The sequence below is a fragment of the Hordeum vulgare genome, chromosome 5H, assembly GCF_904849725.1.
Source record: "Hordeum vulgare subsp. vulgare chromosome 5H, MorexV3_pseudomolecules_assembly, whole genome shotgun sequence".
Classification (NCBI taxonomy): Eukaryota; Viridiplantae; Streptophyta; class Magnoliopsida; order Poales; family Poaceae; genus Hordeum; species Hordeum vulgare.
This window is the reverse complement of record NC_058522.1, coordinates 522659470-522675403: the sequence shown is the minus strand read 5'-3', so window position 1 is coordinate 522675403 and position 15934 is coordinate 522659470. Positions and strand designations below refer to the sequence as shown.

Sequence of the window (15934 nt, the reverse complement as noted above, 5' to 3'; positions counted from 1 at the left end):
GGTAGAAAAATTGGTGTTTTTGATATTAATATGTCTTCGAAGTTTAACTTTGTCCACTAGTTTCGTATTATAATATATATATAACGACCCCAAAATACTATAATGTTCTAAAAGTACTCCTTGATAAAAATCTATACATATTTATTTGCAGAAAAACAATCTATACATATGGTTTGCAAGTTTCCAGTCTAAATAGTTTTTAAAATAGTAATGTTTAACTCTTTTTTTTACTTATAAGACACATCCAGAATGTCAAAATGTATACATATTTTTTTGCGGGAAAACAATCTATACATATGATTTGCAAGTTCTTCAATCTAAATAGTTTTTAAAATAGTAATTTTTAAGTTGTTTTTACTTACAAGACACATCCATAATGTAAAAAAAAGATCTTGGAAGGGGGAAGAGAAGTATGAGTCGGGAGAACAAAATTAAGATAGAGCACATGCGGTGCTTCGTCAAAGAACTAGCACTACCCTACCTTTTTAGTTGCCTTCTCTTTAACTCCATAGCTTTTTAAATTTAGTCATTTTCCATTCTACTCGAATGGCTAATCAGTTGACATTTGTGTCACTGAGTGCCAAGAGAAGTACTTGCCTAGATTATATATAAAAGAAGCTTCCCAGAAACACATAACGTTGTGAGTGTGATGTTCATCATTGGATCGCCCTTTTGTCACTGTCATGTTGTGCGCCTTATACCTAGTTAACTTTATATTTGTGGATGCTTAAGTTAAGAATCAGGATGTGGGGCACAGAGCAAAAGTGAAGTTCCACTTTTTGACCTTGGGCCTGCTAGTCAAATAAAGGTATCCACCACATATGTATGTACAAACATCAAGACGATCATGTAGGTCACAAGATACACCTTGGACAATCTTGAGAAGGCACAAGAAATCTTCGGTTGTTAATGTCCCTGTGTCGTATCATGCTTTATCCTCGTTTATGTGCAAATTATTTCCACATCGCCCAATGAAATCACATACTACCTACTCCTTCCGTTCTAAAATAACCATCTCAAACTTAGTACAAATTTATATTAGAGCTAATACAAAATTGAGACATTTATTTTGGAACGGATGGAGTATTTAGCAGTACAATATATACCCATCTTTGAGGCTTAACAACCAGTCATAATACTTTTTTTCTCAAGTTATTTTATAAAACCACACGCGATCATCTCCATAGTCAAGTTCATTTCAAGTAATTAATCACCAATAGAGTCGTGTGCATCTATAAACACAGATGACAAGTCCCCGCAAAAAAAAAAGAACTCAGATGACAAGGAGCAAAACCTTCTCCTTAATTTGTCTCAAGAAAGTAATCACCAAAAATGGTACAAGCTGAACTTTGTCCAGTCCCATTAGTCATGTGTATATGTGTATTCTTCTTCTTTTTCTTCTCCTTCTTCTTCTTTACGGGAAAGAACTCTAGTTCTTCAACATAGGAGGAAGTCAGCAGTGTGAAAACAAAATGCTGCCACATTTACGTTTGCGACGGACGCTCAGGTCTTTCAACTAGTGGACATGCATTTCTGGTCACTTCTACTTCCCTATTGTTTTAACATTTCTAGTTGAGGCGTAAGCATAAAAAATTGATAAAAATGTTTTCATAGAGATCTACGGTAATCCCTTGTCAAAACAATATAATATACAAGAAGGATTATAGTTACACACTTACACTCAATTGCCCCCCCCCCTCTCCCCTCCCACGTCGCCCAGCCTGCGACGGGGAGGGCGTCTGCGCCGCCGCCGCTAGGAGCGCTCCCCTTCCTCGCCGCCGCCACAGGGCGCGGCCGGGCAAAGCCTGGCCGCCGCCGCCAGCGGCGGGGCCTTCATCGGCTCCTCACGCGGCTGCTCTGGTGCGGGACATGGCGGCCATGGTGGGATGCGGCGTTGGCTTCTAGCGTCGCGACGTGGCGGCTCTCCGACGTTGTTTCGGCGGCGGCTGAGCTCAGGCCATGTGTTGGGCGGAGCTGTGGTGGCGGGGCTGGCCGGTGGTGGTGGATCCCCTCGTCCCCGATCTGGATCGGGCTGGAGATGGGGAGCTGCCAGAGGGGCGATGCAGGGCGCCGACGGATGGAAGCAGCGGCGCTCAGCCCGGATCCGGTCTTGGCAGTGACGACGACGATGGCTAACACGGATTCGACCATGGTGGCGGCGTCCCCTCCACTGGGGTACTGGCCGCGAGTTGGGGGGACATAGTTGTCGGTGAAAACCGAGCCAACGGCGGACAATGGCGGCGTTCTGCGCCGTTACCTTGATGAAGGCTTCGTCCTGTAACTATTGTCGATCCACTCGTGCTGCTCCAGGGGAAACCCTAGGATCTGGTTTTCCAGATCGGACGATGGCAGCATTGCGGTGTCGTTCCTCTCTAGGGAGCATCGTTTGTGGAGCAAAGCTGGAAGACAGAGGCAGGAGGTAGAGCGTCTTCGTCCTGCACGGAGCTTCGGTGGTGATGTCAGGTCATGCCTGGCCGACAGATGCTACACTTTGTCATGCCTGTTCGGCAGGTGCTACGCACGACAGATCTTACAGAGTCTTCGCGTCTGGATGGAGGAGCGTAGGGAGGTCGATCCACTCGTGCTGCTCCAGGGAAAACCCTAGGATGTGGTTTTCCAGATCGGACGATGGCGGCATTGCGGTGTCGTTCCTCCTAGGGAGCATCGTTTGTGGAGCAGAGCTGGAAGACAGAGGCAGGAGGTGGAGCGTCTTCGTCCTGCACGGAGCTTCGGTGGTGATGTCAGGTCATGCCTGGCCGACAGGTGCTACACTTTGTCATGCCTGTTTGGCAGGTGCTACGCACGACAGATCTTACAGAGTCTTCGCGTCTGGATGAAGGAGCGCAGGGAGGTCGATCCACTCGTGCTACTCCAGGGGAAACCCTAAGATCTGGTTTTCCAGATCGGACGATGGCGGCATTGCGGTGTCGTTCCTTTCTAGGGAGCATCATTTGTGGAGCAGCGCTGGAAGACAGAGGCAAGAGGTGGAGCGTCTTCGTACTGCACGGAGCTTCGGTGGTGATGTCAGGTCACATGCCTGGCCGACAGGCGCTACGCTTTGTCATGCCTGTTTGGCAGGTGCTACACATGATAGATCTTACAGAGTCTTCGCGTTTGGATGAATGAGCGCAGGGAGGTGGCGCCGTTAGGCGTTGTGTTGGCGTCGACGGATGGCCGGACTGGCATGGCATGGATGATGTGGATTTCTTTCTTAAAGATGGGTCAGCGGTTTGACGATGATGGCGACTTCTAAAACGTGTGCATGTGGTGTACGCTTTAGGTCTGCTGCATCGGTTGGTAGTTCCGATACGTTATGTGGATGGATCGACAACGACACCGGTTTTAGATATGGTGAATGAGAGCACTCTACATTATCGCATTTTGTAGGTATGAGTGGGGGCTTCGGATGACTTGATGTATGTTTTGTCAGACCTTTGTTGAATAAGTAATAAAGATGACTGTATGCATCGATTGATGCAGAGGCAGGGGTCTTAACCTCCTTTTTCTAAAAAAAATCATTAGAGAATAAATTCCAGCCCCATTTAGCATCGCTTTTATATAATTACCCCCATTTAGCATCTTTTCAACAGGAGCACCCCATAGCGAAAGTGTTCTTAGTTTTTACCCCTTTTAAAGTTTTTTGTTGGTCGTGGACAATTCCTATAACGGTTCTTTCGCCAAAAAAAACAATGTGTGTAGTCATGTCCAAGACGATGCAGCACCTGTGAGCTGTATGTTCATAGAGAGTTGGTATACGTACGATACAAATCAATACGACTTTGGTACGACCAGACTGGTTTGGTGGTGTGGGCCCAAACCTTTTGAAACGTGCATGTGTCTTGTCGTACAAAAATCGTATGAAAAATCATCGTACGCAAGGTAGTTTCGATGTTCATATGGTGACATGTACTATCTGTACAGAAAAGAGCAGACTTAATAATACAATTAGAACCAAAAAAACAAAGAGAAGAAAATAATGTGCATGGCAAAACAGTCGTAAAGAGACTTTATTGCTGAAATCCTTATTTTAGCTAGTATAAGTTTACATATCACACTTGTGTTTTGAGAGCTACATGAGCTGTGGCACTTACTTATGTGCAGCAACAAAAGGCTAAAGAGGACACCACACTTGCAATTCAATATTCCTTCCTTCTCACCTTACACCCACCAAACACACGCACGCGCGCACCGACGACAGAAATTCATAATCCAAACTAACCTGTGCATTAGAGAACATTATGATTAATTAGATGGTTCTTGATGCATGTTTACTGCTCCTAACCCCCACAAATGCAGCTTAGAATTGTCGTACGTACGTGTACCGCTAACACCAACCACGCGTCGTCGTCATGCGTACGTCGGTACGTAGGGCGCGTCCATGCACGCTGCAGAAACAGGCAGCAAGCCTTTCACGGCGGCGGAAGGATGCAGCCGTCGGCGCCGCAGTGCACCGGCGGGCGGTGCTCGAAGGCGATGCACTGCTCGTGCGAGCGCTGGTGCGGCCAGTCGGGGATGCAGTTCATCCGGTCGTCGCGGCGGGGGACGTGGAGGCAGGACACCGGCTCCTCGCAGAAGTAGTTGCCCACGACTGTCAGGTTCTTCAGGTTCGGCAGCAAGCAGATGGTCTCCGGCACCGCGCCGGTCAGCATGTTGTACCCCACGTTGATCACCTCCAGGCTCTCCATGTCGCCGATGCTCTCCGGCAGCTCCCCCGCGAACTCGTTGTGGCTGAGGTCGAGCACCTTGAGCTTCTTCAGCTTGCCGATCTCCGGCGGGATGCAGGAGCTGATGCTGGTGTTGAGCAGGATGAGCTCCACCAGCGTGTCGGCCATGTCGCCGATGCTCGGGGGCAGGCAGCCGGCCAGCTTGGTGTTGGCGAGCACGATGACCGACGCCGTGGAGTTGGTCAGGCTCCCCGACGCCAGCGACACGTTGAAGCGGTTGTCGTTGGCGAACAGCGCGTCCAGGCTGAGCTGCCGGCCGAACACGGCGTCCGGGAGCTCGCCGTCGAAGTCGTTGAACCGGAGGTCGAGATACTTGAGCGACGGCAGGGAGGTGAGGAACGACGGGAACGCGCCGGAGAGGAGGTTGTTGCTGACGTCGAGCTCGTAGAGGAGACGCATGTGCTGCATGGACGTCGGCAGCGTGCCGTGGAACCGGTTGGAGTTGAGGTGGAGGACCGCGAGGTCGGCGAGGAAGCCGAGGTGGTCGGTGAGGACGCCGGCGATGCGGCCGTGGTTGAGGTCGACGCCCGCGACGGTGAGGATGCACGGGTCGTCCGGCGCGGCGGCACAGAACACGCCGGTGTAGTTGCACACGAAGGGGCCGCACCAGTCAGCGGTCAGGTTCTTGGGGTCCTCGGTGATGGCGTGCTTCCACGCCTGGAAGGCGATGTAGGCCGCGTCGAGGCGCTCGTTGAACGGCGAGAGCGGCAGGGACGGCTGCGCCGGCGTCGGGGAGGGGGAAGGAGAAGAGGAAGGGAGAGGTTGGGGGAGGCATGGAAGGAGGAGAGAGAGAAGGATGATGTGTTTGAGAGCTCTCGTGGCTGATCTTGGCTTTGAGAGGGGCGACATTTTTGTCTAGATTTTGGGTGCTTAATTATGAGCTAGGGACTTTGGGAGAGAGATGGAATGTGTGTACTGCTGTGGTGTAGTCTTGGATTTTCCGGTGGTTATATATACTGGTTTTTGGGTGAGGGGTTGGAGAAGATGATCACTAGTTTTGCTTAATTAGTCATGGATGGTGACTTGATTATCGTAAAAAAATCTCTATACATTTTTAAGGAATCTTCTTCCTTAATTGGCACCGGGATGCCATGTTTACTGGTTACCATTTGATTAACTAACACAAAAGAAATACCTTAACAGGTGGCATATTTTAAACATACATTTTTTTAATACAGTACAACTACAAATGCTCGCATGCACTCAAATGCACAATTGCTAAAGTGACTCTAGCTCAAGCGTATGTGACTGGTTTGAATCATATTCTTGATCGATATTATCTATATTTACATCTGCATTTTTCTTTCAAAACAACCAGGACCTAGGATCTACTATATAAGTTCATCGAAAGTACAAAGAAACCAAACATGATTAAAAAAATACATCAAGGTCCTTAAACCATCAAAGGATCATTATCGTCATGGGTCCAAGGGTGGGCCACGGCCGTGGCCCACCGGACCACCCCCTTAGTTCTGCCACTGCCCCTAAGGGCCACTGGCCCGGGACTACAGTCATCGCGGCTAAGAATGTTGATTGAGAAACAACTATTTTAAAATATTTTGAAAATAGTCGGTCACAAGTATTCATTACTTCCATACCAACTTGCATACATTTAATGCAGATAAATACTCGCTCCGTCCCAAAATAAGTGACTTAAAAATAATTTAATTTTATACTAACTTTAATACAAAATAAAGTCACTTTTGAGTCACTTATTTTGGAACGGTGGGAGTAGTTTTTAGTGGGCAACTTTTGGTGATGTGTTAAGAATGAACATGTGCATGCTAGTATAAAAGGTTAAATTACAAAGTCATGAAATATTTTTCTTGAAAGATTAGATGGTATTATTTTTGTTTGATCAATTTTTAATAATGATATGCTCCCTCCGTTTCGAAATGTTGGTCATGGTTTTGTCGTGGTAAAACGACCTCAGAGTTGAATAGCTTCGAGCCTTTGACTAAAACATCACACTGCTTACACTATTCGGCGACCACCGTCCCTTCCTATATGAGTCATATTCATCACCATAGCCTTACCAGCTATGGGTCTAATGGGCCATCATGTCAACACTGTGTTCCAGTGGTTACCCTCGCCGTTACCTTTTCTCCACTACTTCAACCTGGCATTAGTTTTCGTCCCTGCTAACTCCTGTCGCCAGATTTGCCGTCGGCCATCTACTTGGTCATCTATGCTTACATACCCTCGTGCTCGTCCTTGATGACCTATGGCCGTCTTATTGGTCCGGGGGATATGTTCATAATTAAGAAGTAGGATGGCCCTATTCAACTTTGAGGTCGTTTTACCTCTTTTTTTTGCGAGGTAGGTCGTTTTACCTTTCAACCATGTAGTAAAGGGATTTTTAGTTCTACATTACATTCGAAAAGGAAAAAAAAAACATAACAAGTACACGATGTCCCAGCAAAAAAAAGTATGTATGGGCTTTCTTTTTCCTTTTCCTATGGATGATAGAAAAGTAGAGAATCTGAAATAGACGACATCTACGAACTCTGTCATTAACATGGAAAATTGGGCAACAACAGAACACAACAAACAAAAACCAAAGGTAACAACAAGAAAAACAATGATTTTTGAGAGATAGAACTCTTTTATTGTATTGGGGACAAGCCTCTCACTGTTACGGTTCTTTGGGCCCGTGCCGTCCTATGTACGTGTGGTTCTTGTAACCAAAAACTATACTTTTTCATCTCTTCTATCAATGTAAGGATACGCAATCTTTGCGTATTCATGAAAAAGAAACAATGCGGTATTGTTCAGTAGCATAAACTACCCCACGACCTCAAGTTAGCAAAAAGCAACTCAAAGCAATTGATAGTTTGTGACTTTGTGATATACGCAACAAACAAATATCTTATCTTGTCTGCTTCTATCAGCATGCGTGGCTAAGATGAATGATTGGTCACTGCTTAAAACCCACTGATTTCTAGCCAAAAGCAAGTCCCTGCCCGTGCAATGAAGATTAACACAAATTAAAGGTCTACGGAATATTAGTTAGTAGTTAGTACTACATCAACCTGCAATTTCTATTGATTCATTCAACCAACCGGGCCCTCGACACTCTTTGGTGCACTGATATTATAGTGTTCTCCGTACCTAGTATGGGCATTATTTGTGCTGCCAACTTTTGGAGATCGACCCATGAATAAGTGCTTGTACACTAGGACAATAAATTTGTTTGATTGCAACACTAGCCAGGACAAGCGATTCTAGCAGCACTACACACAAAAAAGGAGGGATTCAGGTGAGAGGTCATATGGCCCCGGTCTCCATCCCAATTAAGATCACGGTGAGGTCAGGCTTAAGCCTCACAGTGCGCTAGCTATAGCTAGAGGCCGAGGTAGGGTTCATGCGCGGTCTCATCCTGGCTGGTGTAATTCTCACGCATATGGTTTGAGCAATCACCACAAGATTTTGAGAAGATATTTAGTTTAGGTGATCTACACCGTGTTTGTATAATATTGTTTAATAGAAATAGGTTTTTAAAGCGGTAGTAACGACGGAGATGCCATCTTTGCACTTGTTTTTTTGTTTTGTTCATCTTGTGTCTTCTCTGTTAGGTCGATGTACGCCGATTTGGTAGATAAGGGCAATCTTTTTCGTAGAGAATACATTTAGAAACTAAAGTCTATGTCGAAGAGTGATCTTATCGGAAGATAACTTGGCAAATCACATATGGTACGGGAGTAAGAAGTGTTGCTATTGTGACGAGATGAAAACAGAAATATTTATTCCCGTCTTGTCATTTCACCACCCTGATTTGACATACTATTCATGTTGTTTATTTTTTACATTCACTTACAAGCATCGAGAATATGTTCGACAAAAGGCTAGTTGTGACTGACCCCAAGCTCGAGTGGAAGTGTGCGCTTTTTGTTTGGCAACTTAAATTTTTTATTAAAAAAAACAAGTTATCCATAAGGTCACACACTAAACCGGCACATGATGCTTTCTTAAGGGACCGAAGTCTGGAAATCATTAGTTTGTAGACGGTAATAGGGATACCCAATTCAAAAAAAAAAATATGTTGTCAAATAATTAATTTCTTGGGAAGTGTTGGTATGGACGGTATCCGTGGATACGGCTAGCCGTGGAATGTGAAAGAATGGTGGAAAAAGAATAAACTTTATTTTCAATTTGGAAACCGCCTATAATTTTTTTAGCATGGAGGATATTGAAAACTCTTAGTCGTTTTCATTGACAGGAAAAGCATACTATCCAAAAAATGTTATCTCTAAGTTTTTCACTTTGAGTTCTCGCACCTCTACAGATCCCTGCTTCCCTCTACGAAGGGCATATCTATTTACTTTATTTAATTTTATTTTTGAATTTGAGTCTCCATCTTCTTTTATAAAACGCCAATTAAGGAACACAATTATCATACTTGGGCATTGGATGTAGTTAATATGTGAGTGTGTTGCATGAATGGATAAATGATAGAGTGTAATGGGCTAGGGATAGTGTTCTTTAGCATTGATATTTTCATTTTGAAAGACTTGGTTGCTTGTTGATATGCTTGAGTATTGAAATTTTCATGTCAAACTATAGACTATTGCTTTGCATCATCTACAAGTCCATATGTCCATGCTAAAAAGAAAAAGAATATGATGAACATGTGAGGCAGCATTCCACGTCAAAATTTTGTTTTTATCATTTACCTACTCGAGGACGAGCAGGAACTAAGCTCGGGGATGCTGATACTCTCCAACGTATCTATAATTTTTGATTGTTCCATGCTGTTATATTATCATTTTTGGACGTTTTATGATCATCTTATAGCAACTTTATATCTTTTTTAGGACTAACCTATTAACACAGTGCCCAGTGCCACTTGCTGTTTTTTTTTTCCTTTTTTCCTTCGCAAAATACCAATATCACATGAAGTCCAAATGCCACGAAACTTTACGGAGATTGTTTTTGGACCAGAAAGGAACATGGGAGAAAAGAATGAGCAGCAGACGAGGCCCAAGGGGCCCCATTAGACACCAGGGCGCGCCTAGGGCCCCTGGCGTGGCCTGGTATCTAGTGGGGCCCTCGGGCACGTCGTCCACCACCTCTGAGTTCTATAGATACCCCAATATTCGAAAAACCCAAGAGGAGTCGACGAAAAATTGTTTCAGGCGCCGCACGTTCCAGAAGCCACGAAATCCAATCTAGAACCCGTTCCGGAGAGGAACACGATCACAGAGGGGTTCACCATCCTCATTGGTGCTCCTTCGATGATGCGTGAGTAGTTCAGATCAGACCTACGGGTCCGTAGGCAGTAGCTAGATGGCTTTCTCTCTCGTTTTTTCTCTCAATATAATGGTCTCTTAGAGATCCATATGTTGTAACTCTTTCTTTTGCGGTGTGTTTGTTGGGATCTGATAAATTGTGAGTTTATGATCAGATCTATGAAATCATATTCATGCTTGATTATTATAGCCTCTTATTTATTTTCCGATATTTGGTTTTTGTCTGTCCAACTTGATCTTTTATCTTGAAACGGGAAGAGGTGCTTTGTGATGGGTTCGATCTTGCGGTGCTCAATCTCAGTGACAGAAAGAGACATGACACGCATGTATCGTTGCTATCAAGGATAAAACGATGGGGTCTATTCCTACATGAATAGATCTTGTCTACATCATGTCATCGTTCTTAAGGCATTACTATGTTTTTTCATGAACCCAATACACTAGATGCACGCTGGATAACAGTCGATGTGTGGAGTAATAGAAGTAGATGCAAGCAGAAGTCGGTCTACTTTTCTTGGACGTGATGCCTATATACATGATCATTGTCTTGAATGTCGTCATAATTATTTGCTCTTCTATCAATTGCCCAACAGTAATTCTTTTACCCACCGTTTGCTATTTTCTCGAGAGAAGCCACTAGTGAAATCTTGGGCCCCCGAGTGTACTTCACATCATCTATTTGCAATCTTTACTTTGCTATTCATGTTTCTATTTTATTTGCTCTTTTATTTCCAGATCTATATTTAAAAAAAAAAAAATACCTTGTTGCGTTTTATTTGCTATCACTCTTATTTGCATCTATCAATCTATCCTTATCTTACACACAAGGGGTTGACAATCCCTCCACGCGTTGGGTTGTGAGGATTTGCTATTTGTGTGCACGTGTTGCTTACATAATCTTGTGGATCTTCCTACTGGATTGATACTCTGGTTTCATAACTGAGGAAAATACTTGCCGTCGTTGTGCTACATCATCCTTTAAGCTTGGAGGCAAATCGACGCAATTAGCGGGGAGTCATGTCTCAGGTGGTGACTCTGTCCCTTTGTAGCGCACTGATGTGCTTCGTGTTAGGGGCATCGATGATTCCTGTGCTTCTGGTGCACTAATGGGCGAGACTGTGATATGTTAGCTTCGGTTTTGAGCTTCCGTGTCGTTTTCTTAACTTCCTCGCCTTGTATTTGCCTTCTGGGGTTGCATCCCCATTTTATTCTACTTTTTTATTATGTTTGTATGTTGTTGTTTGTTATATCCTGGCTGATTAATGGATTTGTTAATTCAAAGCCGCGTCGGGCTTGGTCAAGCCTTTTCTCTAAAAAATATAGTTGCACGGACCATACTCAACCAATTTGGATGACGGTCTAGTAATATGATTATAAAAAAATAAGTGTCTCATGTAACTTCACTTGCATTTTGGTTGTCTTAGCTTTACTCTACTATTGGATATATTTGATTTCATGATGTACTTGACACTTGTTAATAAGAGATGGTTTGTGCCTTGATAAATGTAGATGCGGGAGGTGTTCTCTCTTTTCAAGAGAAAATATGGTGTGTGCAAGAGTTAAACTATATAATCCACGTGATGATTACATGCATTTTTGTTGCCAAATTTTCTACAAACAACTAATGTGTTACTACTTCGTCACAAAAATATTTAAGAAAAATATTAAACTTTTGCTTGATAAACTGCCCATTAGAGCATTCTTTTTCCCGAAAAGAAGGATCAATCCTCAACATCTGCATTGGTAATGTGCTCAACCATATCTTATAGATTATTTAACGATGCCAAGCAAAGCTCATCGTCGATGCTTAAATAATCGACTTACGGTTTTCTAAATAGAAACCCTAGGCAATCCACAAAAGGATCCGACTCACGACAGTATCTCTACGAACCTACAAGGAGAAAGGGTGGAAATAACAACCCCCTTTGCCCCCGTGTCTGGGGAGCCTCCAGGATAGGAAAAGGGGGGCATCAAATCCTATGACAAATGACTGAAGAAACAATAAATACACTACTCTAAACACTTTCAGGAATGGATTGTCGCACATGCGCTAATGCTGATGGGTCCAACCAAGAGTTGGACTTATGATTTTCATCCTAAGGCTGGCCATAGTGAGGGTATCATAGCTAGTAACATAGTCTTGGGACTAGCAAACATGATGATGTGGCAAGTAATTAAAGAAGAGAGAGAGGATTAGAGTAACATAGGTAGATACCGTAACAATGTTAAATGCTATGCTACTATGTGTCATGCATGTCAATAAATGAGATCCCCTATGATACTAGTTTATGATACTATGCACTATGAAGAAAGTATCATACAATAGCAACACATGCATGATACTATTATATGTTACTCTCCACTATGAGCAGCCTAAAGCCAAGCTTCAAGCCGACACATTCAACAAGGGCAAGACGCATGCACGTCGACATTGCCTGATCAAGTAGAGGAGGTGAGATCACACGTTTTCTATTGAAGCATGCCCATACATGTCACCGAAGACGTCACTTGCAACAACCATTCTACAATGTGACGACGACTCATAAGAAGGATCTCGGAATTGTGAGATCTCCAATATCACCCATGTTGCCGCACTAAACACCTGAAGCATATATAGGGCCTCATCGTCTGGCTTTTGGACACTGTTGCAACGCCTTCAATGCCCTTTGATGAGCGAGAGGGGGATACTTGACATAGGGTTACACCCAGATCCACTCGTTGATGTGGCCACTTCAGATTTGTAGACCACATCCTCGGTTCCGCCACCCTGGCATACACCACCACAACCTCGATCGATTGGGTCAGACCCCTAGGCAAGGGGAACAACGCTGAGGGAGGTCACATATATATGGTCATTGCCCGTTGCAGCCTCTCACACTGACTAAACCGCCAGATATGGGCACCACTAAGATAGATCGAACGCCATCTTGCACAGGGTAACCGCGGCTCCGTCCATCAGGCACCACTGTGCCTGAGGTCGCACAACATATCTCGTTGTCGACGCACCCACTCTACTCGACACCATTGCGTGAGAGAAGGGTAGCACCGCCGCTGCCATCTCCACCCGAAGTTGGCTCCTCGATTTCTCCTTGTGAAGGATCAATGAGGGCTTCACCACTATCTTCATCGGCTCTGTGTTCCTTCCCGATGGCCGCCTATAATAGTGGTGAGGGAGAAAGAGAGGGAAGAGAGGGTTGGTGGTGGTATAGGGTTTTTAGGAGAGAGAGGGTTTTTAGGAGGGAGAGTTTCAGTAGAGAAGGGAGTTTCCCTCATACATTCTGCTACAACAAAAGGAGACTCATCTTAAATGGGTGTAGAGGATTTTTTTTTCATTATAAACATGATTTGATTCGTCAACTTCACTAAAAATTGTGCCAATAAAAGGAAACTCGCACTAGAGAATTATCACTAAGAATAATCTACCGAGGAGAGGTTAGAAAGGTAGTGCTCAATGTTTTCCTATAACAGTGCCAACTTCCAAGGATTGAATTGAAGATTCTTGTGATGCGTGTTTGAACTTGTGCTAGCAAGTATTGGCACTATGGTGGCCGTGACAAAAAAATCGTAGCGTGTTTTCATTTTAAATACCCGACATATGTAGTTCATTATATATGACAACTGATAAATTATTTGTTCTCTTTATTCAGTTACTACACCAACATGCAACTATCAAATTCATGCACGAATCGTTTCACACAAAACACATGTTGGATCCTTGTAGGTCACAACTATTTTTCATTAATAGTGCATGGGTATTGACCCTGAGATCTATCAGCTGATAACCGTATTGAATTCATGCACTGGCCAGTTCCACCAAAAGACTGCAATAGTGAAGAAGTGCGGACAACATATTTCACAGAAACAAGATAAAAAAAATCATGTATAAAAAATGTAACATGACTAAGACTAATAGCAGGTGAGACGTTTACCAGGACACAGGCATGAATTTATGAATTCATCCAGTTTGCAATTCTCAAGAAGAAATGGTATGGTTTCTTCATTTACTTTCTTTAAATTTTGGGAGTGATGCTGCCTTCCTAGACTTATTCTGTTGGTACTTCCTCCGTCACGGTTTAGAATGCGTGCATGCAAATTCTCTAGGACCTAGGTGGTTATTGATTGGTTGTGAAATGAGTTAAAAAATTGCATTCACACTACGCATGCATATAGAAGTAGTACAACGGAGTACTAATTAGCTGATATGAGTAAATGCCACGTGCCTTAATCTTTGTCTATTTTAAAACGCACGCAAGTCTAACTGTGTCTTCTAAACCGTGACGTAGGAAGTACTAAAATTTGATAATACCACATTGAACTTTTAGGATATGGCGTGGTTTTCTTCATTCATTTTGCTTGCTGTAATCATTGGCTTCGTTAATGGGTTGATGATCTAGTACTACGTGAAGAAAGGTCATCAAAGGCACTATTAATACCCACTTAATTGCCACTTTTTCCAGTGCAGTTTTGGAACATGACTTGTTTGCTTATCTCTTGTTGGCAGTTGGCATATCTTTGACACTTTATAGAAGACCAAAGTGTTTTGCATCAAACATCTCTCTCTCTCTCTCTCTCTCTCCCTCTCTCTCTCTCTCTCTCATGCGTCCTGCAGCTTGATGCGATCCGGTAGGTGAGTGAAAATGGCAGCTGGTCGGGAGGATGCATCTGCATTGCCTGATCTCTCTCTGCAAATGCGATTTTAGGTAAATGTTTACGGACCCGTTCCTTTTACTTCCCTCGGTTGTTAATTGTTGATTAGCCCACGAAGATGAGCTAGGTTAATCTTCAGACTTAGCGGCCGACAGCTTATTTACTTTCCATGTACGTACAATAATAGGAGTATTTGTCAAGCAAACAGTAGTTAGGAAGTTGCTCTGCCTGTCGGATGAGATGATTCATCTCTTTCAGCTGGTAAAAAATCTTGGTGCTTTCTACACAGGAAGTCCACATATTCAGAACTGTAGTCGATGAGACTGAGCTTTCACGCACGCATGTTGCTCCGATCTTAATTGCAGACAAAGGAACCCCGGCGGAGAAATTCTGTCGCCTCCATTCTGTTTGGTACACGGTGACGTCCGTCCATGCGCCTTCTTAGTTTATTATTCTGAAAGACGAGGCCGTCCAGCAGACACGAAATCTCACCATGCAGATATGCATCGTTAGCTTTTCCTTTTCCTAACATCAACATATTTTCGGCTGGAAAGGCCGCCCGATCATCCGATTAGAGTTTGGAGCAAGCGATCGACCGATTGGATCAACATGTCGCCGCATTCAGCTGGGACTTGGCCTTGATACGGGCCATGAGGCGGATGACATATAACCGTCAGAGCAACAGCCAATGGCGTCATCAATGAAGGCCAAACGTCGGGGTTCGACAGCTCCGTCGATCCATCAACTGTGCAGTCAAATACTCCATTGGAAATTCTGCTCCCTGGGAGAGGTAAGCCACGGGTCCCTGTTAACTGTATCCCAAGCCACGAATTAGGATTGTAAAATGTAATTAACGTGAAGCCCAGACGACGAATGCCGCGCTTCTTCTTTCCCCCCCAACAACTTTGTGCTTTTCGGTTTCGGCGACATACGATCGAACTTGGTACTACAAAGTTACGAGGAAGGGATCGCGGCAGGTTCTGAGAAATGAGGTTATTAGGTACCCACCGACTGGATTTGAGTGGGTTCCATGGCAACAAGAGGAGACCGGCCTCCAGTGTCTGACTGACCCTGCCAACCCAATAACAATAATGCCATGGCTAAAACATGCACCTCTTGACAGGTTAGCTGTAGAATACTGGAACGGCAAACACTGATCATTGGCCCCTCGAAATAGTTTAATCGGTTCTCTTGATGTGAAAATTCCGACAACTGGATGCAGTAGGACAGTACACAAGGCTTTACATAAGTTTTTCACACCATTTAGTTATACAAGGACCAACACAACCTGAGAATAAAAAGGGATGTGAACGC

At 44.1% G+C, this 15934-nt stretch overlaps 1 protein-coding gene across 1 annotated transcript; it reads right to left on the bottom strand.

Annotated features, from left to right (window-relative positions):
* Positions 1 to 4010: 4010 nt before the first annotated feature.
* On the bottom strand, positions 4011 to 5660 carry LOC123398265 (leucine-rich repeat extensin-like protein 6). Its single transcript, XM_045092753.1, has one exon. The coding sequence runs from the start codon at positions 5571 to 5573 to the stop codon at positions 4410 to 4412; it is 1164 nt and encodes a 387-aa protein (XP_044948688.1). The 5' UTR covers positions 5574 to 5660; the 3' UTR covers positions 4011 to 4409.
* Between the last annotated feature and the right edge of the window lie 10274 nt (positions 5661 to 15934).

What these genes read in the sequence shown, in the direction of transcription:
- LOC123398265 (XM_045092753.1), bottom strand. Translation starts at nt 5,573, where the DNA reads ATGTCGCCCCTCTCAAAGCCAAGATCAGCCACGAGAGCTCTCAAACAC.